This window comes from Scomber japonicus, chromosome 24, assembly GCF_027409825.1.
Source record: "Scomber japonicus isolate fScoJap1 chromosome 24, fScoJap1.pri, whole genome shotgun sequence".
Taxonomy (NCBI): Eukaryota; Metazoa; Chordata; class Actinopteri; order Scombriformes; family Scombridae; genus Scomber; species Scomber japonicus.
In genome coordinates, this window is record NC_070601.1 from 14,040,550 (window position 1) to 14,066,809 (window position 26,260).

At 38.6% G+C, this 26,260-nt stretch overlaps 2 protein-coding genes across 2 annotated transcripts; one reads left to right on the plus strand and one right to left on the minus strand.

Moving 5' to 3' along the window:
* Positions 1-826: 826 nt before the first annotated feature.
* Positions 827-18,566, plus strand: LOC128354563 (sodium-driven chloride bicarbonate exchanger-like). The gene is made up of 21 exons (XM_053314783.1): positions 827-1,015; positions 2,847-2,935; positions 3,182-3,339; positions 3,444-3,531; positions 5,076-5,222; positions 5,762-5,862; positions 9,398-9,572; positions 10,426-10,559; positions 10,730-10,975; positions 12,908-13,013; positions 13,903-14,064; positions 14,542-14,655; positions 15,274-15,435; positions 15,563-15,814; positions 15,906-15,974; positions 16,057-16,230; positions 16,321-16,443; positions 16,577-16,641; positions 17,415-17,528; positions 17,892-17,929; positions 18,440-18,566. The coding sequence occupies exons 1-20, from the start codon at positions 829-831 to the stop codon at positions 17,902-17,904; spliced, it is 2,679 nt and encodes an 892-aa protein (XP_053170758.1). The 5' UTR covers positions 827-828; the 3' UTR covers positions 17,905-17,929; positions 18,440-18,566.
* A 3,525-nt stretch (positions 18,567-22,091) lies between these two features.
* Positions 22,092-24,979, minus strand: LOC128354564 (glucagon-1-like). Its single transcript, XM_053314784.1, has 6 exons — positions 24,857-24,979; positions 24,659-24,765; positions 23,778-23,933; positions 22,864-22,980; positions 22,229-22,372; positions 22,092-22,116 (listed from the first exon to the last, which is right to left on the minus strand). The coding sequence occupies exons 2-6, from the start codon at positions 24,754-24,756 to the stop codon at positions 22,092-22,094; spliced, it is 540 nt and encodes a 179-aa protein (XP_053170759.1). The 5' UTR covers positions 24,757-24,765; positions 24,857-24,979.
* Between the last annotated feature and the right edge of the window lie 1,281 nt (positions 24,980-26,260).

The window sequence follows — 26,260 nt, forward strand, 5'->3', positions numbered from 1 at the left end:
GACACTAGATGTTTCTAAGAGAGAGCTCTGCACTGGCTTCCTGTGTGTTAAAGAACTGACATTGAAACTGCTACTGTTAGTGTACTGAATGGTTTAGGGCCAAAATCCATTTCTGAGCTACTGTTTGTTTTGAACCATCCAGACCTCTCAGTTTGTCTGGCACAGGTTTGCTTTGTGTCCCCAGGGCCAAAACTAAACATGGAGACACAGCATTATTTTTTTATGAAACTCATACTCACCCCCAAATTCCCAGAAAACTAGAGATCAGCTACCACTCTCAGTACTATCATCTCTTAAAACTTTGGGGCTGGTCACATAAAATGCACTGCACTGTAGTTTTATTGTCCTGTTTAATTGCTTTTATTTGTTATATTTTGATTATCTTTTTATGCCTTATGTAAAGCACAAGCTTGTTGTTGAAACATGCTACACAAATAAACCATTAACAAATACTCAATCCTAAAATGACTATGTCAAAGCTTTGTAACAGGCCACAGTATCGACATCATGATGATTCACCCAGAAATACAGTGGACTAAACAAAAACAATCAAAAATGCTTCTACATGTACAGACTCATTTGACCTGTTTTAGGTAGGAGTAAGGCATCTGTGTTTTCAGTTTTAGAGCGCAGCAAATATAATATTTATGTGAGTGTTTTGAAAACTGATAAACTTAACCTGGTATAGTGTGATTAAATCAGCAGCAGTAGGTCAGTTTTCAGTTGAATAATCAGCTTAGCATCTCTTGCTGCTACACAGGGACAGATGCTATGAAGGTTTTGTGAATATAAAAAAAATGAAATGTGAAATGTTTTCGCTTCCCAGACATGGTTCTGGATCAGCACGAGGTGTCGGGCGCTGTAGGTCAGGATGCCAGGAAGAGGATCCGAGAGGCCCTGCTCAAACAACACCACCACCAAAACCACAAGAAACTGGCCAACCGCATCCCTATTGTTCGTTCCTTTGCCGATATTGGCAAGAAGCAGTCCGAGCCACATTCCATGGACAAGAATGGTGAGTAAATGGTCTGGACACACTTAAACACCAACCTGTTAATTACCAAGAGTGCAATCTGTTCCACATGCTGTATTATTCTCTGCTTTGTCCATGGTGACCATACAGTATATTGTGTTGTATGTAAATATAAACTGTATGTTTTTATCTATAATGTTGTAATCCTTTGCATGTTTTTTCCATCTGTGACTTGCTGTTTGATATCTCATTTTCTCCTCTTTTTTGTGTTTCTCCATGTTTGTGTGTGTGTTTGTCTTGTCCGCTGTATTTTGCATGTGTGTGTGCATGTGTTTGTGTGCCATTCACTTAACCAGTAAATGGCCTCTATTATCAACCTGTCAAATCTCCCAGGTCTTTGTCTGAGAAAGCACTCCCCGAGAATGATTCACCCAGAAAGGCCTTTTCTTGTGCGGCATGGCCGCGGTGTGTGTGTTGTGTATCATGTCTGTCCACTGCTTCGTCACCTTTAAGCTCCTCTAGGAGCCTCCAGACGTCAGACACGACGTTTGGCGAAACCAAGACCAAACGTCTTAGTGTCCTTCAGGCATTTGCACAAGGCTACTCTCCCATCTCACAAGAAGACACAGAGCAGGAAATCTGCACAGGCAACCAGGGCGCCTAAGCTGATGCTAAACACTAAAAGTCTAGTGATAGTGGTAGTCCTAATAGTATTAAAGGAACTTATTAAAAGGGGAGAGTATCATCAAAGGTTAGAAATCGGCCAAGAACCAAGAAAAAAATAAAACTTCCGCATTCTTAAATGTCTTAAAGCTCACAGTGACGATGTTCTTGTAGCTGAGCTATTTTTGTGATATACAAGTGAGGCCATAAAAAGAAAGAAGCTGGTTTCAAGTATGCAGATGTTTTCCCTACTAAACATTTCATTCTTTAAACACGTTACAATAAACTTGAGGTAAATGGTGTGTTGTATACCAATATTTATGATAATACTCTCCACTTGTCATTGTCAACAATATGTTTAATGGCTATAAACAGTAGGAGCTGACTCATTCATAATAGTCACTAATTAACAGAGGTAGCTTTACTTACTTCAAATTCATGGTATAACTTCATAACATGAAACATAATCTACATTTTCTTTCCTTTTTGTTAGGGTATAGTTTAGGATTATCTTAGGAAATTGTTTACTTTCTTGCTGAGAGTTAGACGAGAAGATCGATCTCTCTCTCATGTTTAGAGAGTGGTATTGATCTTCTTATCTGACTCTTGCCAAGAAAGCAAGTAAGTATTTCCTAGTCTCCTTTAATGGTAGTATCATCCCATCCTCACCGAAACAGCTGGCATTTTGAGCAAGGCGCATTTCAGTATTCCCTTTGCGTGCTGTGCTGGTCTGCTCAAATAGCTTCACATCACAAATTGCTTGAAATTGAAATTTAGAAGGAGCAATCTTTGACTTTGTTTCAGCAAAAATATAATATCCAGAAAAAGCTATCTAAATAAATAGCTTTAGTTGATACAGTTAATATGAAATGAAAGTTAAAGATTGTGTCTCGTTTGGTTTACTAAATTTTTACTAAAGTCACTATGTCCACTGCATCACTGATCATTCATCACGTGTTCTTAATGTTACACTTACTCACCAGATACACCCTGAAAAAAAAGGTACAATATTGTATCTATTGTCACTAGGGCTGCACTTTTATTCCCATAAAGGTGCAGCACCTACAACAAAAGGTACCACTGCTGTATCATATTTTTCAGAGAATGTAACTGTACCCTGCAGTCACTCACTGGAGACCTTTTGTCTTTGTGTGGGAAAGAAATATTGTGAGAGTCTGACATAATGTTGGTTCCCTGCTCTGCCTGACAGGCCAAACGGTCTCACCTCAGTCCCAGCCGGCTAACAATGAGGGCAAACAAGATGTCAGCCGAGAAAACAGTGCTGTCGACTTCAGCAAGGTGAGCAAGCAGACCCACTGCTGATCCTGTTGTTTATCTACTGGTAGTGATAGCTGGACACATAACTACTGCTGTATATTTAACTTAAGATTGGGTTACGTGTGAAATGGTCACTGTATTCCTCTTGCCCAACATGTGGTAGACTGTCTTATTCACATACAGCCTAACTCATTATCTCTCATCTTATTGCCGTATTATTCTAAAGTCCATTTTCATGTTTTGGTTTTGCTTCCCTCTGCCTCACAGATTGACCTCCACTTCATGAAGAAGATCCCTCCTGGTGCCGAGGCATCCAACGTCCTGGTGGGGGAGCTGGAATTCCTAGACCGCCCCGTGGTGGCCTTCATCCGCCTGTCTCCAGCTGTGCTGCTCAACGGCCTGGCTGAGGTTCCCATCACCACCAGGTTATACACAAAATTGATGAGATGATATTCTGACCTTTTTTTTTTTTTTTTAATAGATTTGGAAGGTTTTACCCCAAAAACTGTTGTCCTCTTTTGTTGCACAGGTTTCTTTTCATCTTGCTCGGCCCTCTGGGAAAAGGTCCACAGTATCATGAAATTGGCCGGTCTATTGCCACTCTGATGACTGATGAGGTAAGGCCTTAGTCCAGACATATTACAGTGCTGCACATGAATATCACATGCTGTATATTATAGGACTGTTATCACTTATGCATGAATGTGTGAGCAGCATTTCTGTTGTTGTTGCTGGAGGTGGAGCTGATTTTAGGTACTTATTGAAATATGAGGCTGCAAAAACCTCAAAATATAACCTTTTTTTGCAATACAATGAGAATATGGCAACATGTTTTAATATAGATAACCTTGTTTAAGACATATTCTATAAATTAGCCTCTCTAATTTTAGCAAATTCTTTAAACAAGTTGTATATGTTATCTGGACTGTAGGGGATATTTCTTTTTACACTGAAAAACACTTCCTGTTTTAGAAACTTATTATATGTTTTGTATGAAAACGAATCTGTAAAAATCAAACAAAGAAGTGGAAGTGAAGTATTTTTAAAATGCTGTGTAGCACAAGTGTTTAAGTAAAGTAAGATTAGGGGAAGGGTAAACTTTATTGATCCCCCAGTATTCTTGTAATAACTGACAAAAAATGTAATTACATAAAAAAAATGACATACAATAAATAATCTCTCAATACTATATATAATAAAAAATCTTTAAATACTAAATACAATAAACAATGAACAATTTCTAAAATAATCTGCAGTGTTTCTGTGATTAAACAGTAGGACAGCCTCAGTCTTATTAGTGGGAGTGGGAGGTACTGGGAGCTGTGCTGTTGTACAGTCTGATGGCTGATGGTATGAAAAGGCCCCCAAGCTATTTGAGGCATGTGGTAACTCAAACTTGTACTTTAGTACAGTACTTGAGTAAATGTACTATGAGTTGTTTTTCACCACTGGATGTCATTTCCATAATAAAAATCCCCCCAAAGCATCTTATTTTCTTATTTACAATCATGTATTTATGTTCAAATATTAATACTAGTATCCCAAAACTGGAATAATAAATATTGGATATTTGTCATATATGTTTTTGATGGCATTGTGGTTGCTTAGGGAGTATATGAAAACTATCCTATAAGTCAAAAGTCCAAAAAACAACAACAACATATGACTTTTGGCTGAACCTGACCTCTGTTAAAGAGCAAGAGAAAAGCCTCTGGGGATCAACAGAGTATGACATAAAACGCGTAACAGGATTTCCCACAGTGCAGCTACTGTATGAGCTAATGTTACTGACCATGCCTTTTTTTTTTCATTTTGGAAGCAGTCCTCTGGGATGTATGAAAATAGAAGCGTATTGATGTCAACCTACTTCATCGCATATGGGAATGAATTGCACCCATCGCTGTGCTTAAATCAAAACTGATTCGCCTTTCAGACATGTTGTGTGAAGGAATCCTTTTTCTCATAGACATTTGTGGGGAAACTGACGCATTAATGCACCTTATTCTTCTGTAGATTGACTTTGTATGATAACGTTCTGAATATTTTGTTCACCTTCTGTATGGAGATAGTGTTTCCATCTGTAAATCTATGGAATTTCTATTCCAGATCCTATTTATTCATACAGACAAGTGATTTAACATCTCTCCTTGCTCCTGTGCAGATTTTTCATGATGTCGCTTACAAGGCCAAAGACAGAAACGACCTGGTGGCGGGCATCGATGAGTTTCTGGACCAGGTGACAGTGTTGCCTCCTGGAGAGTGGGACCCCTCCATCAGAATAGAACCTCCCAAAAACGTGCCCTCTCAGGTAAAATCCCCATCTATGCTCTCACAGTTCCTTGTAACATCGCTAGTCTGCTGAGAAATATTTAAACATCTGTGATCTCCTCTAATCTCAACTGGGTTGTACTCTGTGCTTTGATGCCTCTCCCCGGGGTTGTGCTCTCAATCCTTTCCAAAACATTAGCTATTTTCCCTCCATTAGTTATTTCGGTCTGTGACGACTGTGGAAAGCGATCTGCCATCTTGTTTTTGGGAAGAGAAAATTCTGTTACCTAACATAAAACTGCCCCAGATGATTAAAACAACGGAGGTTGTTTTAGGTCCTCTTCCTTTTGTCATTAGGCTCCTGCAGTGAATTAATGACACGCCACTGTGCAATTAGCTCATTATGCTGATGAACTTTATATCAGAATATGCTACATTCAGAAAAACTCTGTTGGAATTTAAGCTTGGTTAAAACTTGATTGACTCAGTGGAGATGTAAGTGCAACTGACGCTTGTTATTGTCCACGTGATGATGACCAGCAACAGGCAGGTTGACTGACAGTGAGCTTAACCACACAGGAAAAGCGTAAGATTCCCCCTGTTCCCAATGGAGTGACGGATCTCGGAGAGTTGGAGGAACACGGAGGGCATGGCGGTCCTGAGCTCCAGCGTACTGGAAGGTAGGTGTTCGAGAGAAACAGCATGATTTGTGACATGCTGCCTTCTTGAGCTTTGTCCCCGTCTTCCTGTCGCCTTGTAGCTGCCTCTCTGTCCCCAAACTATAAATTTAGTTCTCTTAAGAAGACCCATGCATCATTCCTCACACTTCAACTCCTTGAATATCATTAGTTTAACTTTAAATCCATCCAAGCACTCTATTCCATGTCAAGTCACATCTTTAATATTGCAACATTGTTATATTATTTAAAAATACAGTGCCATGTGAGTGCAGTATTCTCACTCGCATACTGTATAATGCACAGCGCACTGCTCCTCACATTGCATATTGTATTCACTTGCAAAATGAATGTGGAATTTGGTTAATCATGACACGTTATCACTGTGCCAGCACTCATTTGCCAGCACTTCACTCCTAGTTTCCTCATTATCATGATCGTGTCTCCACTTCTAATAACAGGGTAATTATTGAGCCCCGGAAACTGAATTTCTAACATTTCTCATTGGTAAATAAACAGTGTGTTTGCCTAATTACTTTGATTCACAACGAGAGAGGCTTAATGAGGCTGCAGTCGTGGCTGTCGGCTTTTTTAAGTTTACTTAAAGGGCAAGAGTGTAGGATTTAGTGGCATCTAGCAGTGAGGTTACAGATTGCACCCAACTAAATTCCCCTCCCTCTCCAACTCTCCTTCCAAGTGTGTAGGAAAACCTATGTTGGATCAGTTGGTTGCAATCTGAAACCTCACTGCTACTGTAGAAGCTAGAACTGTTTTCCTGGTGTCAGAATTGTAATAGGTGTGCAGCTTGTAAGTAAATGGTCTCCAATCCTGCTCCTGGAGAGCTACTGCCCTGCATGTGTTAAGTATCTCCCCATTCTAACACACCTGATACAAATAATGAACTCGTTATCAGGCAGTCACAGCTTGTTCAGGGCTTGATAACAAGTTAATGAGTAGAATCAGGTGTGTTAGAGGAGATACCTAAAACATGCAGGGCAGTAGCTCTCCAGGAGCAAGGTTGGAGACCACTGGTGTAGGTAATAATGTGTTTTCCTGATTGGCCTCATTGTTGCTGAGTATAAATTAATGCTGACAAAATGTCCGCTCAAATGTGTGAGTTCACTTCAGAGCAAAGACGTCCTTTGATATCGAGGGCAGTTGATGACAACAGAAAAAAATGAAGAAAAGGACGATGTGTCTGAACCAACTGATGATGAGGATAATATTTTGTGCCAACTAAATAATCAGATAATTAAAAAGTCCTAGAGCTTGACAGCAAAACAGTGAACTGTTGCATACAGATGCATAAAGTCAAGAGGCATTTATTACAAGACAGTGACTGTGATTATTGCTGACTCATTTGTGTCTGGTAAGTGTCAATCATTGAGCAGCTATGTAGTGTGTGAGCAATATGTTTAGTATCAAAAAATAGGCCATGTACAAAGATATAAATGAAGTCTTAGAGCAATGTGTTGTGGCATTGAAAAGGCAAAAGTGTAAAAAAAAAAGTTGGAATATATAAGATTTCACCTCTGGTTGATTTAGTGACACCCATGGTTACCTTGGTAACAGTGAGCGTACACACTCCTTGAGCAGCTACTTTATAAGAAAGACAAGAAGTTTACAGTGCAGCCAAACAAGCATTTGTTGGTAATAAGTGTAACAGCAGTCTGATTTCATGTGGGCCGGAGTAGTTTTCCACACAACAGCAGGACACATAGTAAAGTCGGTGACCTTGCTGAGAGGTTCACCAAGCTGTTGGTTCAACAGCTCACTAAAGCAGCTCATCTTGTTGCATTGCTCTCTGCAATATTTAAAACTGATACACTGTTAAAACATGTTTTAAACTGACCATGAATTGTTTTGTAGATGCATTTTAGATGAACAATTGCTGCCAGCATGAACCTCAGTGACAAAAACTCATGTACGTCAATATAAAAGCCACATGAACATCAATGAGATCAGGGGTGATAGGGTAGGATCAGACCTTTAGGGCTCAGATCCTAATGAGAATATGACATTCAATGCCCCGTGAAAGTGTTCAAACCCCCTGCTAAATTACACATTTCACTGGATAATGTAAATTACAACAAGAAAAAATAATACATAGTAGAGTGGTCTACTATAATGTATAATAATAATAGTTCAGAATAAACAATCACAGATTTCTAAAGAGAGGACCCCTAAAAAGGGTCTAAAATCACCACTGAATGAGATAACATTGCAAAGAATAAGGCTAGATTACATACTGTGTCATTGCCTGTGAATACAGCATAGAAAAGGCAGACTCCACCACTGAAAATAGAGAGAGAGATATATAAATATAAATATGAATATAGAGAGATAATTGCAGAAATACATTGAATGACTGTTGCTGAAAAAATGCTGTTGAATTCTCATGATGATGGCACAAATAACATCAAGCACATTTTTCCCTTCATTATATCTAGCATATAGAGACTTAATAGAGACTTCGAGGCACATGTTGATATATAGAGAAGGGTTAAAGATTTTTAAAAAATGTTGTCATCACCTTTAAATCACCTGATGGTCAGCTTGAGACAATGAAATGAGTGTTTGGTGGTTTAATAGCAGAGGAATGAATAATGTGCTGCTGCTTAGCTTTGGTATGCTGCGGTACAGTCTCTTACCCCAGCTAAAAAATTGGCCGGAAGCCCAGTTTCAGCTATCACACTGACTCCATCTCCCCTCCACCACCACCTCCACCTCCTGGGACATGGCATCGCTGCCTACCGCTCAGACTGAAAATAAGCATAATGTCCCGCCTACCGTTGCCCTAGCAACCACTTCCAGCTAGTTCACCACGGTCCCGGTTTGCTGCAGCGGGAGAGAGTGCTCGCTGTGGCTGAGTCTTACATACACACACACACACACACACACACACACTTACACTGATATAAACATACACAGCAAAGATGTAACCTCAGCGTAGGGACAGTTTGCCCTTTTTCAATATTTTAGTCCTGTGGTTCATATGAGTAATACTGTAAATACACTAGAATTAGAGGAGCTAGTACTCACTGTAGTTAAGTGCTCAAACATTTGCAGCAGTGGAGAGAACTACCACCATACTGCAGGTCATGAATCAATGCAGTAACACAACATAATGTAGGTTATACTGTAATATATGACATTACAATTCAAACATACATAAAAAATGCTGCAAAAATCCCTTCCCAAAATACATCTACATTATTTTTAAATAATTGCCCAAATCTCAGTAATCCCAAGATGTCCATGAAAAATGTTCATGTTTAATATCTTCCGTGAGATGCTAATTAGGCATATTCACAAGTCTGGTAAAAAGTCAAATCTCACATTTCTTTCTTTCTTTCTTTTTTTTAATTTAAATGTATCGACACACAAAAACAAACAGTAACCACAACAATGAAAGAGAAAAAGAAAAAAATAGACAAAAAAAAAGACAAAGTGGATTGATTGATTGCTGATTGATATGTGGTTCCGTACATGTTTGCTTGCATGCTTTCCTCTCATGAAATCCTTTTTTTTGCCACAGGTTTTTTGGCGGTTTCGTCATGGACATTAAGCGAAAGGCTCCTCACTACCTGTCCGACTACGCAGATGCCCTCAGTCTGCAGTGTCTGGCCTCCTTCCTTTTCCTCTACTGCGCCTGTATGTCACCCGTCATCACCTTCGGAGGACTCCTGGGTGAGGCCACAGAGGGACGTGTGGTAAGAAGCAACATTATATAATAGAAGGAAATTAAATACTCACTCCTAAAAGTTTGGTCTTAAGTTATTGTACGGCCAAGGACATTATTTTCAATGGAATGGGTTTTTGAAATAGTTAAAAAAAACAACCAAGATCAGATGTTAAATTTGCATATGTCCAGGGAAGACTCAGCATCATGAATCAAATTCAAACAGTTGCCACATTGTACTCAAAGGCACCTTGAAACACAGTCTACTTTTCTGCTGTTGCTCCACTTATTTTCCTAGATCTCACATAGAGGAAAAACACAGTACAATAAGCTTGTGCTGTGTACGTAGTCATGTTGACAGTGTGGCTTTAGGGATGGCATTATTGATTTGTCTTTCAGTACATCACTTTAGTCCAGACTGAAATATCTCATCAACTATTGTATAGATTTCCATGAAATCTGGAACAGATACTAATGTAGCCCCCAGGATGTGTTGTAATGACTTTAGTGATCTCTTAACTTTTCATCTAGCGCCATCATCAGGTCAAATATTTGTTTGGTTTGTGACTTACCCACCAATACCTACCTCAGCTGTACTTTGTGTCTGTTGCCTATAAAATGGTGGACATGGTAAAATCCATACCTGTGTGTTAGCATTGTCATTGTGATCATGTTGCCATTCTAGCATTTAGCTCAAAGCAGCTGTGTGACTAAGTGCAGCATGACTACATTTGCTAAAACATTTATTCTTGTTGTTCTTGTCTGAAATGAGGGATTTATGTTTAGAGCAAATCAGATCAAATCAATTTAAATGCTCTAGAAGTAGCATGTGTGACTGTTTAGCTTTTAAGCAATGGAATCAGAGTGTTATTTCCTGTTTTCAGAGTGCTATTGAGTCCTTGTTTGGAGCGTCCATGACTGGAATAGCCTACTCTCTTTTTGCTGGTCAACCTCTGACAATCTTGGGCAGCACAGGGCCTGTTCTTGTCTTTGAGAAGATCCTCTTCAAGTTCTGCAAGTAGGTTTTTTCTTATTTTGTTGTTTTTTAATGCACACATTTTTGCTTTCCTTCTGCTAGAATATTTCTTTGTTGATGTTGGATGTGCGTGCTTTGTGCTGTAGCGATGCCATATCTAATCACGCACCACATCCTCCTGTATGTGTGTGTGTGTGTTCTCGTTCTCTCAGGGACTACGGCCTCTCCTACCTCTCCTTGAGGGCCTGTATTGGCCTGTGGACAGCCTTCTTATGTCTACTGCTGGTGGCCACGGATGCCAGCTCGCTCGTCTGTTACATCACGCGCTTCACTGAAGAAGCCTTCGCATCCCTTATTTGCATCATCTTCATTTATGAGGCCCTGGAGAAGCTGATGCACCTAGGGGTGCACTACCCCATCAATAAAAACAACGACCTTCAGAAGCTCACACAGTATTCGTAAGTGCTTTATTAGAAACCCAGTTGCGGCTTAATATTATTTCAAGTGAAATATTTTGGGATTTTAGGCTTGTTGGCTGAAGAAATGAGTGAATTGTAAAGGAGCACTTCATCAATTTTACACATCAAGTTCAGTTTTTGTCATTTATATATTTATCTGTTTCTGTTGTCAGACAAATAAACGAGTATGTTATAATGATTCCCAGGCAGCTGAGCTGTGGCTTTTGATAATAAATCATTCAATCATATTTGCGACAATATCAGCATCAATCCAGCTTAATGACTACAGCTGCATTGAGTTTGGCTACGCTGACATTTCAAACAATCGATCACAGAGAAAGTTAGAGTGACAAAAAGCTTTTCTTTACTGTCACTTTTCCCTCATACACAATTAAATCACCAATCCAGCTTTTTAAGATTTATACGCTGGAGGCTGTTTTGGAAAAGCTCAGTTTTTTGGGGGGAGAGAAACTCCTTTTTAGTCTGGACATAAAGCTGAAACAGACAGGAAAAGATGTGTTTACAAATGTAACCCGCTTAGTGTGGATAACTCTTACGATGTCATCAGGATTATCTCAGTTCGCGGTTGAGATTGCATTACAATCTGGGGGCATGGAGTCTGGCAGGGAGGCTTGAACAAAATTTGCTATCGAGTTGCATTGTGGGAAATGTAGGACTCATTGTTTTTGGAGCTTGACCCATATCAGGGACAAAAAGTCAGTATTTTTGGCCTCTAATTAAGGCATCAGCTTGGACCGTGGGGCATTTTTCTCAGTTTTCTCACATTTTATAGACTTAATATTTAATCAGTTCATTAGAAGAATAACTAAATTATTCAACATTGAAAACAGTACTTTTCTAGCCCTACATTGACTTAAAGTAAAATCAAACAGACTTATTGACAGTATGGAATTGAAGGTGAGTATCACGTTTGTTTGGGGCCCTCTAAAAGATGTTTTGTCTCCTACCACTCTAACCTGGACTTCACCTGGATGTTTGAGCTTCTCTGTACAGAATGAACTTTTCAGAGATTTGCCATACACACTCTAGTGCACAGTAATTCAACTTTTCTTGTAGAAAAACCATATCAGACACAAAGTACTATTCCAAGCAGAGTGTTTTTATTTTATTAGTAGGGCTGATGTCATTGCATTGCAGCTTGTGTTGCATGTCTAGGGTACTCAACATAGCACATTTGCACGCATGTGCTTAAGAGTATGCTGCGTCACTAAATGGCAGATGGTGGAGTGGTATAGTGGACACACTGTCCAGTTTTTTTTAAATAAATGGGTTTTGCTTTATGGTGAATAATCCCATGTAAGTGTATGTCAGGAGCGTCATGCATAAGCTGTCAAGCCAAGAGCTCCTTCTGTGGATTTCTATTCTGGTATAGTGGACAGCAGGGGATGCTGACATTTAGTTTTGTAAAATGCCAGCAGACAAAGTCGTTTCATGTTGATGGCAGAAGAATATAATAATGTTGTTAGTTGATACATTTTTGATTTTTTATTATTGTCCATAAATCCCATGAAATCCCAAAATCATTCTGTGCTTTCGGACCATGGCTCACCCCCAAGTCCACTGATTCCTACTGAAGACATAAATCTAAACCATTAATACACATTTGTTGCTCTAGTGAGTATTTCTGGCAGCAGTACAGTGTGTGTGTAGGATACAGTCTAAATACACTGCAGTGTGTGTGTTCATGGTAATGAAGGAACTTATCACCCAGAACAACAGTGTGACTCATTGATGTGTTTTTAATAGTTTTTGGACAACAATGGAACTAGTCTGACACGAATAACTTCACTACACACACAATACTTGTTAGAAGATCACTTTAAAAGTGGTTTGGGTCTTTTCATGGGATTTGAACACAAACATAACATATAAACATAAAATGTATGTGTTTATGTGTGCTCCCTTCCATAGTTGTGCATGTGTGGAGCCCAGTCACCCCAGCAATGAGACCCTGCAGCTCTGGGAGGAGAGAAACATCACGGCATCCCAGGTCAACTGGACCATGCTAGAGGTCAAGGTAAGGAACCCTTGACATTTGCAGATACATACAGAAAAACAGCCATACATACTGTATGTAGTGTATGTAAGAAAATAAGCTGTGACTTAGAGATTTGTAGATGAAACATACTTTCTTGGGTTCAAATAGATTTTTAACAATGGATAAATAATCCAAAGAAGATCTGGATCTGTAAGCTGTTAAGAAATAAACTGTCATCATGAATCGAGAAGAGAGGAGGAAGGCTAAAACACGAAGCAGAAGACAGAAATAGCACATGTAATCACAGTTACCTCCCCAGAAATCAAACTTAACACAAAAACTGAAATACCTAGAAAGTTAGGGCTATTTTTCCACTCTCTGGCGCTGTGTTGTGTCTCACTTAGCCCACACTTTGCTCGATCAAGACGCATAATAAGTCTAGGCGGGGATTAAGAACATGTGGGCAGGATTTCACAGGATTTAGCCATGCAGAATAAGCATGGAGATGCAGGGTGAAGAGTGGATTCTCTCGCTGTCAGACTTAAATCAGTCATGGCGGTGGCGGCATGCTCGAAAACTCCTACACAGGCTTGTTAGACGTAAAGCAGCAAACATTTGGGAAGGCAGAGTCACATGAGAACACAGGAAGTGTGTGCAGACACTAATTTCTTTAACTGTAGATGTATTTAAAGCAGAATGTGCTGAAGAAATTATGTGATTTAAAAATAGTACCACATTGTTCGTGTTCAGACTTCACTAATTTATCAATGACACCCACATACATCATCGCCATCATCTTCACTGTCACTATAATCACTTTTATCGGCATCATTATCCTCATCCCCTTTGTGCTCATCATCTTGATTATCATCCCCATCATCATCACCATCATCATCAACATCATCACTGTGTCCTCTGGTGCCAGTAGGAGTGCGAGATGTTGCATGGGGAGTTTGAGGGCAGTGCCTGTGGTCCCCACGGCCCTTACATCCCAGACGTCCTCTTCTGGTGCGTGGTCCTTTTCTTCTCCACCGTCTTCATGTCGGCCTTCCTCAAGGAGTTCAAAACTAGCCGTTACTTCCCTACCAAGGTACCTAAAATCTTTCTATCTATTGTTCCTCTTGAATTGCAGCTCTCTGAGTGTTCCTTTTGAAACTGTGTTCAGATGTATAGTCGCTGCAAAACTGAATCGGCTTCATTCATTTTACAGTCCATTTACTTCTCATATTGCTGTGGGACTGAAATGACACTGCTTGCCACAGCTTTTCCTGTTTGTGTCATTTTAGATCATGCTGCCATCTATTGGTTGTTTAAAATGTTACAGTGAAAATGTGCAGTCTGTGTGGTCGCTCTATGTGTGAAATTTCTATGATTTATCATTGAGATGACACTCATGAGCATAATGTGTGGCGTGATGCTGACACACAAATCTATAGTAGACTGGCGCCTCCTTGTGGTGGTGATTACTGCACTGTACTACTCTATAGTCTGGCTGTGGTGCAATATTATATTAATATACTGTATGTGGGTCATGTGTTAAGATTGTATATGTCTTTGTTCCCTCCAGGTGCGAGCCATCATCAGTGACTTTGCCGTCTTCATCACCATCCTCACCATGGTTTTGGTAGATTACGCCCTGGGGATCCCTTCACCTAAATTACAAGTCCCCAGCAAGTTCAAAGTAAGTTCATAAGAACACCTGCGGCTCTAAAAAAGTGTAAATGATTAAACACCAAATAGGAAGAATTTTCAGTGAAGGAACAATTGTAGTTGAAAAGTTAAGATGCATTTATTTCATTACACATATTCACTTTGTAGTGTCCAGCAAGTTAGACACGTTGGTGGGACAGTGACACTCATTTTGCTTCTCTTACAGTTCTTTGAGAATAAATTATACACAAATAAATTAAGCATATCAGTCACTTTATATTGTATTTGCCTGCATTTTGTACTTCACCTCTGAGGAACAGGTCAAAAGAAATGGTAGACACAATCAGTTAAAACTAATGAAAGACTAATTCTGAAGTTAAGTTGAATCTTTTAATTTGATGGAACCACAAATTAGAAAGCAGCTTTAAGTAACTAAAAAACGACTTTTGCTTTTCGGATTGAAGATGTGGATAATGTTAATAAACAGTATTACCAACATATTAAAATGGAAAGACACATACAATAAATATGCAATGAGAAATTAGTCATTCACATTTGATATTGATTAAATATGTATTTGACATTTTTTCTGTCCCTGTTTTTTTTTTTTTTCAAACCTAATTTCCACATTTCTCTCTGCTCTTCCCAGCCAACCAGAGATGATCGTGGCTGGCTTATAAACCCTGTGGGGCCTAATCCCTGGTGGACCACTATCATCACAGTCCTCCCTGCTCTGCTGTGCACCATCCTCATCTTTATGGACCAGCAGATCACAGCCGTTATTATTAACAGGAAGGAGCACAAACTGAAGGTATTTTAAGAGCCCAGTCACAAAAACAACCAAATTAACTGTAACTGACATATCTTTCTAATAACAATGTGTAAAATCATTGTCTTACTGTATCTAAACTCCAATGTACTTTGCCTGACTCATGCAGAAAGGCTGTGGCTACCATCTGGACCTGTTTGTGGTGGGGGTGATGCTGGGCGTGTGCTCTGTGATGGGTCTGCCATGGTTCGTGGCCGCCACCGTGCTCTCCATCTCCCATGTGAACAGCCTGAAGCTGGAGTCGGAGTGCTCAGCCCCCGGAGAGCAACCCAAGTTCCTGGGCATCAGAGAGCAGCGCTTCACTGGCTTCATGATCTTCACCCTGATGGGCTGCTCGGTCTTCATGACTTCTGTGCTAAAGGTCAGGGGATAAACATCTTAGAACAACCGTGTAAGAATAATTCACAAGTAGTTTCTGCCTTGATCCTGATTATTTATCTGTCTATCTCCAGTTTATCCCCATGCCTGTGCTGTACGGAGTGTTTCTGTACATGGGGGCTTCCTCACTCAGAGGCATTCAGGTGAGCTTGGACACTGATGGCAGTTACTTTATTACAAAGTCAGAAAAGATGCAGAACCAAAAGTATGCTTGTATGTTTGCAGTTCTTTGACCGTCTGAGGCTGTTCTGCATGCCGGCCAAACATCAGCCCGACTTCATCTATCTTCGCCACGTCCCACTGAGGAAGGTGCACCTCTTCACTATCGTCCAGCTCAGCTGCTTGATTCTGCTGTGGGTCATCAAGACCTCCAAAGCTGCCATTGTCTTCCCTATGATGGTAATATGAATGTGTGCACAGGTGGACCTCTAAATCTGTTTAGCCTTCTGCATACTGTTGGTTCATAGCTGTTTGTCTCTGCTGTTCCAGGTCTTGGCCCTGGTGTTCATTCGTAAACTGCTGGACCTCATCTTCTCCAAGAGAGAGCTGAGCTGGCTGGATGACCTGATGCCAGAGTGGAAGAAGAAGAAACTGGAGGATGCAGAAGAAGAGGTGCAGTAATAGACCGCAACTTCAGCTTGGATGACCAAAAGTTACTTTTGATCACTTGTAATTCTTGACACTGCAGCAGTAAAGCTCCTACTTCACAGTGTTTTAATATTTTCTCTTTTGTCTCTTTCTCCAGGAGGAACACAGTATTATTGCAGAGGAAGAAGGCATTGTACAAGTGCCATTGGAGGGACACTTCAAGTAATTCATTTGATCTTTAATCATATTCTCCCCAACTTCCTGCAAAAAGCCATTTTTGTCAGACTCTGGATGGGATATTTTACCTGGAGTAGCCCTGAAAAGTATTGATTTTAAGATGTTTCTGTTTAGAGGTGTACAACATGGAAGCAGGAAATTATACAAATAGCTGCAGCACCTGATCTGCTAACTGACCAGTGTGTAACATTTAGGAAAAACATGTAAAATCTGCTGCACTGTTTTATCAGACACACACAGCAAGAGAGACTCAACCAAAGAGAAACAGTGAGTGAAAAAGATGATGAGAGAGAAACTAATGTGAAAAAATGAATTTCCCTCTGTGACCTCCTTCTTTCTCAGCAGCTCACAGCAGCCCTAGTCCTCATATGACTGAAAAAGCCAGTCATACTTAATCATATTTCATCCATGTACAGAAATGATCTGGAGAAAGGGGTTTAAAAATGTACCAAAAATCTCCTGCACTGATTTTTTTATGACTCATTAATTCATTTTTGTTGAGACAACATCAATCTATTTAACTCATATTCCAAGTTCAACAACAGGAGACCTTGTATGTTCCACTGTTTTCTAACATTTCAAAATTAAGAAATTGCAAGATTCAAGATTTTGCACCACTGATAATTTTACAAAAGGCTTATTAGGGGCAACTACCACTCCCGGGACAAGTTGAGTTACTCGGCAGGAACACTTCATGTGTATTTGTTACAGTAGATTCACAATACACATTTCTGTTCCTCTTTGTGATGTGTTTGAAGGAGTGACCCAGCCACAGTCAACATCACTGATGAGATGTCCAAAGGATCTTTCGGGAATGTGTGGAAGAGTGTCAGTCCTTCTGAAAGCACTAAGAAGGAACCAAGCGCTAAAAGGTCAGCCTCCTTATCCACATCACTCTCAGACATACAGACGAGTATCACTGATGCATCACGGTGCTTAAATACCAAAAACAACACAGAGATTGACTGATTTCAAATCCTAAGTGTGTTTCTGCTGGGTTAAAAAACATCTACTTCAAGGATTATGGTGTGTTTGGGTGTTAAGGCAAGCAGTGGTAGGTGTTTATTATTAAAATGTTATGGAACATTTACTTTATATTTTTCCAGGAAACTGAGCGGCTAGTATGTTTAGATGAAAGGGTTTATCTAAGAGCAGCCCTGCCCTCTCAGATTTCCCACAGAGTAGACTAACACAGTATGTCCTGCTTGCCTCTCTCCATCCATTCCACCCCCAAGCTCCCCTTCCTAACCTCTCAGAAGCTGATATCCCAAAGGTAAGTTGTTCCCATTCCCTGTCAGCATGTATTTCTTCTGTTTACTGCTGCCAACTGTTAATTGTTGCATGCCATGACGAAAACAGTGTTGGCGTGTGCTGCAAGTCATGTTATGCAAATAAGAGATGAATCAATCAATTAAATGTGTAATAAATGGATGCTGGTGGATTGTAAATAGCATGGCCTGAGTGTGCATGTTACTTCAAGTTAATATGATTTAATGCAACCTTTGCATGCTGTCAACGTTGTAAAAAGATTAAGACTGTATCACTCACTGGTTGCCATTACATTATATCTCAATCTCAGAGCAGACTGTTGTAAAGCTTTATAAGATATTTGCATGCTATGTGATTTGGATTGTTTGATTGATAGCCAGTACAAATCCTAGTGAGCCAGCTGGCAATGCGTTTGCATCCTGTACTTGTGTGTTCTAGTTCCCGTATAGATGATTGAGATAAATTCAATATATTATCCTGTTTCCTTTTGTAATATACTACTTTTTCATTGCAGTTGTTCCAGTGGCAGCGAAAAGCGTCACAAGCGGCGGAGGCATGAGAAGAGTTTGGACAGGGAGACAAGTTTGTGATGACACATACTGGCGGACGGTGCCACTGTGCTGTCGATCAGTAGATAAAAAAACAACAACAAAACAAAACAAAAAAATGATGCCGTGCCACACTCAACCACCTTTGTACTGTGCTACACTGTGTTTTTGTCATGTAAGTCTGTGTGCAAGTTGTGTAAAACAAAGAAACATTTGTTAGAAACAGTATTAACACAAGGAACCGATGCACATTTGTGTTCTTTTTCTATGTATGTCAATGTTTGGTGATACCAGCAGCAGAAGGAAGCCAGAATTATATGACACTTGTTAATGGGCCAATTGAAGTGAAAATTTTAAATAATTTTTAAATCTACTTTATTTGTATTTTGTATGTTTTTATATTTTTCCAATAACAACAACTGCAAGTTGTCCTTTTAAAAACCTGCCACAGCAAACCACAAATATGTGGATTTTGTGCGCAGCATTTAATGCCGCTATTGACTTGATGCACCTCACAATAGAAAACTTAAGACAAAGTAGATATTTGCCAATAATATAATCTATTTCACTGGTATCTAAATGAGTTGGCTATATAGCGAATCTAGTAAATTTTTTGAAAGTATTAAACATTTTCTATATTCTGTATATCTAAATGTTTTTGTGACAGTGACAGCTCATATCACTGAATTGTTTTTCTCCATCGCTCTTTCACAAATAAGTCCTCCAGTAAAGCATTCCTCAGTAGGTTCAAAGAATGATTTTACATTTTGGGAAATATGCTGTTTCCCTTTTGTGCCAGAGTTAGTAGAGAAGATTGATACCACTTTAATGTTAGTATGTTAAATATGAAGCTAGAGTCTGTAGCTTCTTAGCTTAGCTTAGCGTACAGAAAGCAAAGTGAATAATCATATTTCCCAAAATATTTAACTATGCCTTTGAGACCAGTATTATTTTGGGGACAGCTTTTGGAAATTTTCAAGCTAGCATGGCAGCATAGTTCGGGAACTTTCATTATCTCTAGCTACTTGGCCTTGGCTTTTTAAAATCTCATTAAATTTGCAAATGCTAAACTTTAGGGTGACTGTACAGACAACTCTATGTTTTCCACATGCATACTCTTTGTCATTTTGTCAGTAAGTGTCATCCATGGACATGTGATCTCCTCTCCAAATGACCCTCAATGTGTTAGCATCTGAAGCTAATTGTTTTTAAAAAAAATTAAAAAAAACCTCCTGCGCCATAATGAGACATGCTTGACTGTCTCACTGCAGGACCATGGTTACTTCTAGAGATGCAATAATACCTTTTTTCTGGGAAGGGCAACATGTAATAAGCGGTAAAGAGTCTTAACAATGTATAATACATAGTATATTTTATTCATGTAAAATGTTACTAATATATTACTAACATGACGTCAGTGTTGAAGGCAGGGTTTTGTTGTAGATGTTCTTTTCCCATTGTCTAATTGATGGTTCTTAGTTGAAATAGAGAAACTAATAATGGGTCAAAATTATATCAATATCAAATATTTTGACCACTTCTGTGTGGAATTCTGCCTTAAATTTGGTAGTGATAGCTGTACACTTTCTGTTGAATAATTTAAGTCACCTGTATAAAAAGTTCAGTTCAAATCTGTTGTTAAATTTGTTTCATGAGAATGAGAGAACGAGTGCGTGAGAGCATAAATAAAGTTATTAAACCAACTCTGATGAAATGATGTGCTTTCTTATTGATCTCCATGCTTGGCACGGGTTCACAGGGAGGTCAGAGGTCAGCTAGTGAGCAGCACCTCAAGATAGGCCTATTAGATGTTTTCTGACATAGGTCATTCTAACTGTGCTACTGTATACACACTATATTTTTTCTAGTATTGTACTATCCTGTATTTCCCTAGAGTACTCTCCAAATAGAGTGTCTGTACTGTGCAGTTATGCCTCCTTGTCTCCACCTTTGACCTCAGGAGCTCTAAGCCTTTGGCCTCATGGGAGATAGAGAGCAGAGAGCACCCTCCACCCTCAGGCTGAAGTTTCTCCTGCCTCCATATGGCAGGAGGTACAGGAGGTGCCTGTATCTCTGGCCTGTGATGCCGGGGCTCTGATGCTCCCAGAGAGACTACCATCCTTGTGTAAAACAACTGCAGAGTTCACAGTATGAAGTATTATTACAAGTCAAGAATAGTCGGAGGAATATGTAAAGTGTGTTGCATTCCTTCAGGCATGTGATAAGTTGGATTGTGGAACTTAGAACAAATGAAAAACTGTCTTGTATGTTTTTTAGTTTAATATTAATATATAATTTCACTCCTGCACCCAAATATTCCATAAAAAGCTAAAGGCTCATTCCCTGGATTTTTTGTCTTTGTCAATGTAATGAAGAATACTTTTATTATTTGTATTTCTTTCCCAAAAATCATGGTTTCCACAACAGTGTGCTGAAGTAATTCAGTTTTGAAGCTGCTCCTTGTGTTTGTAATCCTTGCTCCATGCTGAATCAAGACAGTGAGATGCAGCTGAAATCTCCTAATCACTGATAATGGGGCCCTTATGCTTGCAGTACTGTATTATATACTCTTCTCTCATAAATCTCTCTAAAACTAGACAGCTTGTTTGTAACTGTTTATAACATGTTTTCCTCAATCTTACTCTGAGCAACAGGGTCCTCAATCAACAGACTCAGTTATTTCACATGAGAGATTTTCTGGTTTTTTGTTTGTTTATGCTCTTCTCAGTAATTAATGATCTGAGGTGGGCAAGACTGTTGGGAAAAGGTGATGTAATCTCTGTGCACTAATCCAGATGTGGCAACATTTGAGTCAAAATCTGCACTTGTTTTTGACAAGAATACTGTTTTTCTGAACTCTATCTGTGATTGTTGCACATTTAATATTGAATTTTTAATTTTAGATGGAAATGTGTAAGATGTGTCAGAGGTTTTAATGATATTCTAAATTTAAGACTAATTGGAGCATCTCAAGATGACACTCTGAAGAGTGCTGCCTCCATTCCTGTCCTCTCTAGGTGCTGCTTTGATGTCAGAATCTCATTCTTGATATTTAAAGGAAAAAACTATCTTACTGTTTCCAGGTGACTTATAGTAGTACTGCATATGTGAAAAATGTTGCACAAAGCAAAATCAGATATTAAAAAGTAATCTCTGTTGAGTCTTTAAATACCACTATCTCACACCAACACATCAAGTCTGAACTCTTGTATTTACACATGAGACTGATGCCACAAACACACCATGAAAATCTTTATTTTTGCAGAGCGGATTAATAATATGCAATGAAAACCATATACATTACATGTGTTTTCTGTAGGCCTACCTGAGATTGAACTTTTTTTGTGTTCTTTGTGTTTTCACCTTAAAAATATAGAAAATAATTTAAATTTGTAGAAAAAATATGCCCTCAATTTCATCTCTTCTCTCTGGTGCACCATAAAACCTATGGAAGAGTAGTAATTTTTTTTGTATCATCGCATCACATCGTGAAGTAAAAAAGACTTAAAAATTTAAATATAGCGTTGACATTACAACATGCAAAGCAGTATGGCTTTATGTTCCTCTTGTATATGGCTTTCTGTGCAGCACACACAGGGATTCCTTGAAGAGTACGTCTCATTGGTCCACTTGCCTTTTCTTACTGCAAAAGAGAGAAAATCACGATCACCTCTGACAAGTAAAAACAGACCTCTAGCAATAATCAGATTAGTGTTTTTAGATTGTGAAACCTCAACCACGTGACTCAGTTTTACCTCTCCCCTGATGGTTTGGAAGTCATGACCCAAAGTAAATATTCCTTGGCAGCCATGGTGTCCAGGACCTTGTTCACATCACTGGTGAAGCTTCCATCTACATGCCTCCTGCTGAACGCCCCACCCCGCCTGTCCATTTCAGATCTGAGTGTGTACACAGGCGCACAATGTAAACACTGCCCATTAAGGGTCAGCAACCCTCCGATGTGGAAACCTGCCATTTGCATTCTTATGTGTGATCAAAAAAAAACATTATTTCCATCTGAAAATCATCATTAGTAGTTTTTTTTTAATCATTTAATGATTGATATTTGAAGACATTGTGATACTGTGATCAGTTCATGATTGGGTCATTGTCTGGTTTTGTGTAAGAAGTAATCATTCACACAATCATCACACAATATAGGAACATATCAATCAACTCAGTGAAAAAGTTCAGGTGATTTATTTTAGCACAACCACAAAGAACAACAAGAAGAAAAAAAAGCAAAGAAAGGAAAATGGTGAAGTGGCACAACAAGAAGTTGATTAGCTCTTTCTGTCTGACTCAAGATGTCTCTGTCTCTCTCGTCATGGTGGATTTTTTTTTTTTGGTACTGTAGGAGTAGAAGCAGGAAGGAGGAGGGGCAGCCTACTCTCTTCTGACTTGTCCAGACTTGAGCCTGGCGACAAAGTCTTTGATTGCCTGGTCCTTGAGGTAGGAGCTCACGTCGCTGGTGAAGGTCCCATCTGCGTGGCGCTTTTCTGCAACACTAAAAACAAACAGCAATACTCAGCCAGAATAGCTGCAATACAGTAAATAGTATGTAATCATTTGAAACTTTAAAAAAAGCCATTACTTTTGAGTCTGAAATAAAAAATTGATAAAAGGGCCACGTCACTGTTCAGCAGCATACTTAAGCAGAATGTGTAAGGTACTTTACTTAACTTAGGTATAGTCATAGATTTAAGTAGGAAATATTGTACTTCAACTCCAATACAATTACAACAGCTATAGCTACTACCTACTTTTAGTCTATTACATAAAAAAAACATGTAACCAGGTTAGAAAATACAACGCATTGTTAAAGATTAAACCAGTTATTTGGCTTGTGACAGATGTTATTTGGCTTGTGACAGATGTGAGTTTTTATGAGTTGTTAACAGTCCCACCAAAATGATGTCTTAAAGATTAGAGAAAAGTTAAAATATATACAATTTTATGTAGCTGAAGTAATTTCTTATACTATTAATCATCTCACAACCCTTCAGATTAATATTGTTGGGAACCACTGGAATAAAAATGTGTATAAAGATGTCAAATATAACAGTATATCATTCAGAGAGGCCATTTTTCTGCAGAATGAATACTTGAACATTCAATACTTTTAAGGAAATTTAGCTAAAAAAGCAGGAGAATCTTCTACTACTGCTGTTTAGCCCTTTAAACAATGATTCCAACATCTGTAGCTTGTGTTTCATTGTTCAAGAAAAATTGTCAAATAAGTCTTTTAACAACACACATCTTCTATGATTGTCATGGTAACTTTGGCATGAATTGCACACTGACCCGCTCCTCTTGTTGTTCATCAGCCACCTAACAAAGTCCTGCGCCTTCCTGTCCTCCAGGTATTTGCTGTAGTCGTTTGAGAACGTTCCCTCTGAATGTCTCTTCATGTTTGGCAGCTCCCCCGGCTCGTCCGCTAATGTGTCATCTGCCTCAAAACTACAGGAGGGAGAGCACTTTCTGAACATCACATGGATTTTGATTTTCAAATGTTGTAAAGTATGTTACATGAGGACTTCCCACAGCACAGCACCACATTTATACTTTTTAAATATCCCTTAGATTTTTAAAAATACTTTATTGTTACTGATTTATTTAGTTAATTGTGTCGAAATTGGGTTCATAATTTAGCATTTTTGTAAATTGTGGGCTTGTTTTGTTTTTTCAAATTTCACCAACAACAATACAGTTTAAATAAATGTACTTAGATTTCACCAAATTCAATGTCTAATGTCTTTGAAGTAATTACATTTCAGTTAGAATAATGATCCCATTATTTGGCTACTTCTGCCTGCAGTTTGACATGATTTGTTTTTTTTTGGAGAAACAGATTCTGTTAATTGTCATATATTTCTTTGAAAGATCTAATATCAAACTGCGCTGACACTTTAGGCCATTTTGTGATTGCTTCCATTTAAAACAACCCATTTATACATTCATTTGAACTATAATATAACCAGATTCATCATAAAGTTTCCACTCTCCCAGTCTTGTTAATTAGCAGATATTGTGTGAGAGAATTTGCAATTTCTGTATGCCAAATATTGCATTTTAATCCAAGTCCTAAAGTACTAAAAAGTGGCAAAACTTGTTGTTCCTTAAACTGAATTTAAACAAAAAAGTAACCTCAGTAAGTTTACATGTAGTTTATCTTTTGAATGTACCTTGAGCTGTCATCAGCCTCCTGCAGAGGAACCTGCCAGCTGCTCTGGACAAAGCCGAGGACCAAAAGGATGCCAGCGAGGGAGTAGATGCTTTTCATGGTTATAACCTATACCACAGATCAGCACACACATAGAAACAAAGAGAGAGTTCACGTGTTGGATCAGAAAGCTGAAGAGAAGTGGTTTCACCTTTGCAACAAAACACAACTCACCCTTTCTTCTTTCTTCCTTTCACAGAAGCAGTGCTGTAAGTTCCTCTGCTTGTTCCTGGCGTCTGTATCTAACCACCCTCTCTTGCTTCATGGTCTTATATACTGTTAAAGGTGGAGGAGGATGGGTCTGCTCAGGTGGGCCAATTTCATCACTCTGCCAGGACCACCTGTTATTCTCAACCCATTAGACATGGGCCCCTTCGCATTGGCCGAATCAACAAGCCGAGCATTTGTCCAGAAAGGAAAGATGCTATTCATGCGTGATGCCAGCTGGTACTTAGGTGTTAAGATCAAACAATCGCAGCTCATCCTGTCAAACAGAAAGTAGAGAAGATGCTTTAATGTGCTACTGTGTCATCATGATGGGAAGTGATGTGTGTGTGTTCATGAAGGGAAGATGAGTCAGTATTTGTGGATCCTTTCTGATCAAATTTAGAAGATGGGAAACATTGACTGCTTTTTGCATCAGTGGCAGTTATCTCTGGTTTACAAGGGCCATTGTTCAATAAAAATTGATGTTCTATGAATGCAGGTGATATATAATTCACTGACATTCAGTATCAATCAATTTAGTCCTATATATTGTACGTGTCGGGAAAAACACCAGAGTATTTCTCAGATATTTTATTTATTCGGATATGAATTTTATTTAGTACTTAATCATCCTGAGATAACTTCTTACATTTCATTTTAGCTAAATGAATGACTAGTGGAGGAATATTACTTATAATTAAGTAAAAGTGCCAATACCACAATGTGGAAAAAGTATTATAAGTATTATAAATAACTAAATATTGCAACAAAAATGTGTTAAAAGTATTAAAGTTAAGACACTTGGTATGTTATTAGATGAATATGGATGCAGCATTTTACAGTTGTAGTTGTAGTTGTTGGTGGTGGAGCTAGTCTCTACTGCTTTATATACTATTGGTTACATACTATCTCATATCTTTTTTCTCCTTTTTATATCCAATGCTGTGCAATATTAGTATTTCATGTATAATACCAATTTCAATTCAACTGTGCAATATACATTATTGTTTTCACTTTAATCTTTGCAATAACAATATCATATCTGGTATATTACCACTCAATACCAATATTACTCTTATTTTATTATATATGTTTTACTATTATTGTTCTTACTGCTTTTTGTACTTATTATTTATTGTTCTTTATTCTTTTTTTTTATAGCTGCTCTTCTATTTTATTTTTATTCCACTTTCTGCTGTAATAAGGCAAATTTCCCCATTGTGGGACTAATAAAGGAATATCTTATATCTTATAGTTCTAATAACTCATTGTATATTTTGAATGTAAAAAGTTAATCTTGAAGAAGTTGGTGTCAAATAAATGTAGTGGGTTAAAAAGTATTATTTTTCCCTCTGAA

Bases quoted from the DNA above. Each gene is read 5' to 3' on its own strand.
- LOC128354564 (XM_053314784.1), bottom strand. From the start codon at position 24,756: ATGAAAAGCATCTACTCCCTCGCTGGCATCCTTTTGGTCCTCGGCTTT. The intron at 23,934-24,658 runs GTACATTCAAAA...TCCCTCCTGTAG, and splicing joins GAGGCTGATGACAGCTCAAG to TTTTGAGGCAGATGACACAT. The intron at 22,117-22,228 runs GTAAAACTGAGT...TCTCTTTTGCAG, and splicing joins TCCAAACCATCAGGGGAGAG to TAAGAAAAGGCAAGTGGACC.
- LOC128354563 (XM_053314783.1), top strand. From the start codon at position 829: ATGGTTCTGGATCAGCACGAGGTGTCGGGCGCTGTAGGTCAGGATGCC. The intron at 9,573-10,425 runs GTAAGAAGCAAC...TCCTGTTTTCAG, and splicing joins AGGCCACAGAGGGACGTGTG to AGTGCTATTGAGTCCTTGTT. The intron at 16,231-16,320 runs GTAATATGAATG...CTGCTGTTCCAG, and splicing joins CCATTGTCTTCCCTATGATG to GTCTTGGCCCTGGTGTTCAT.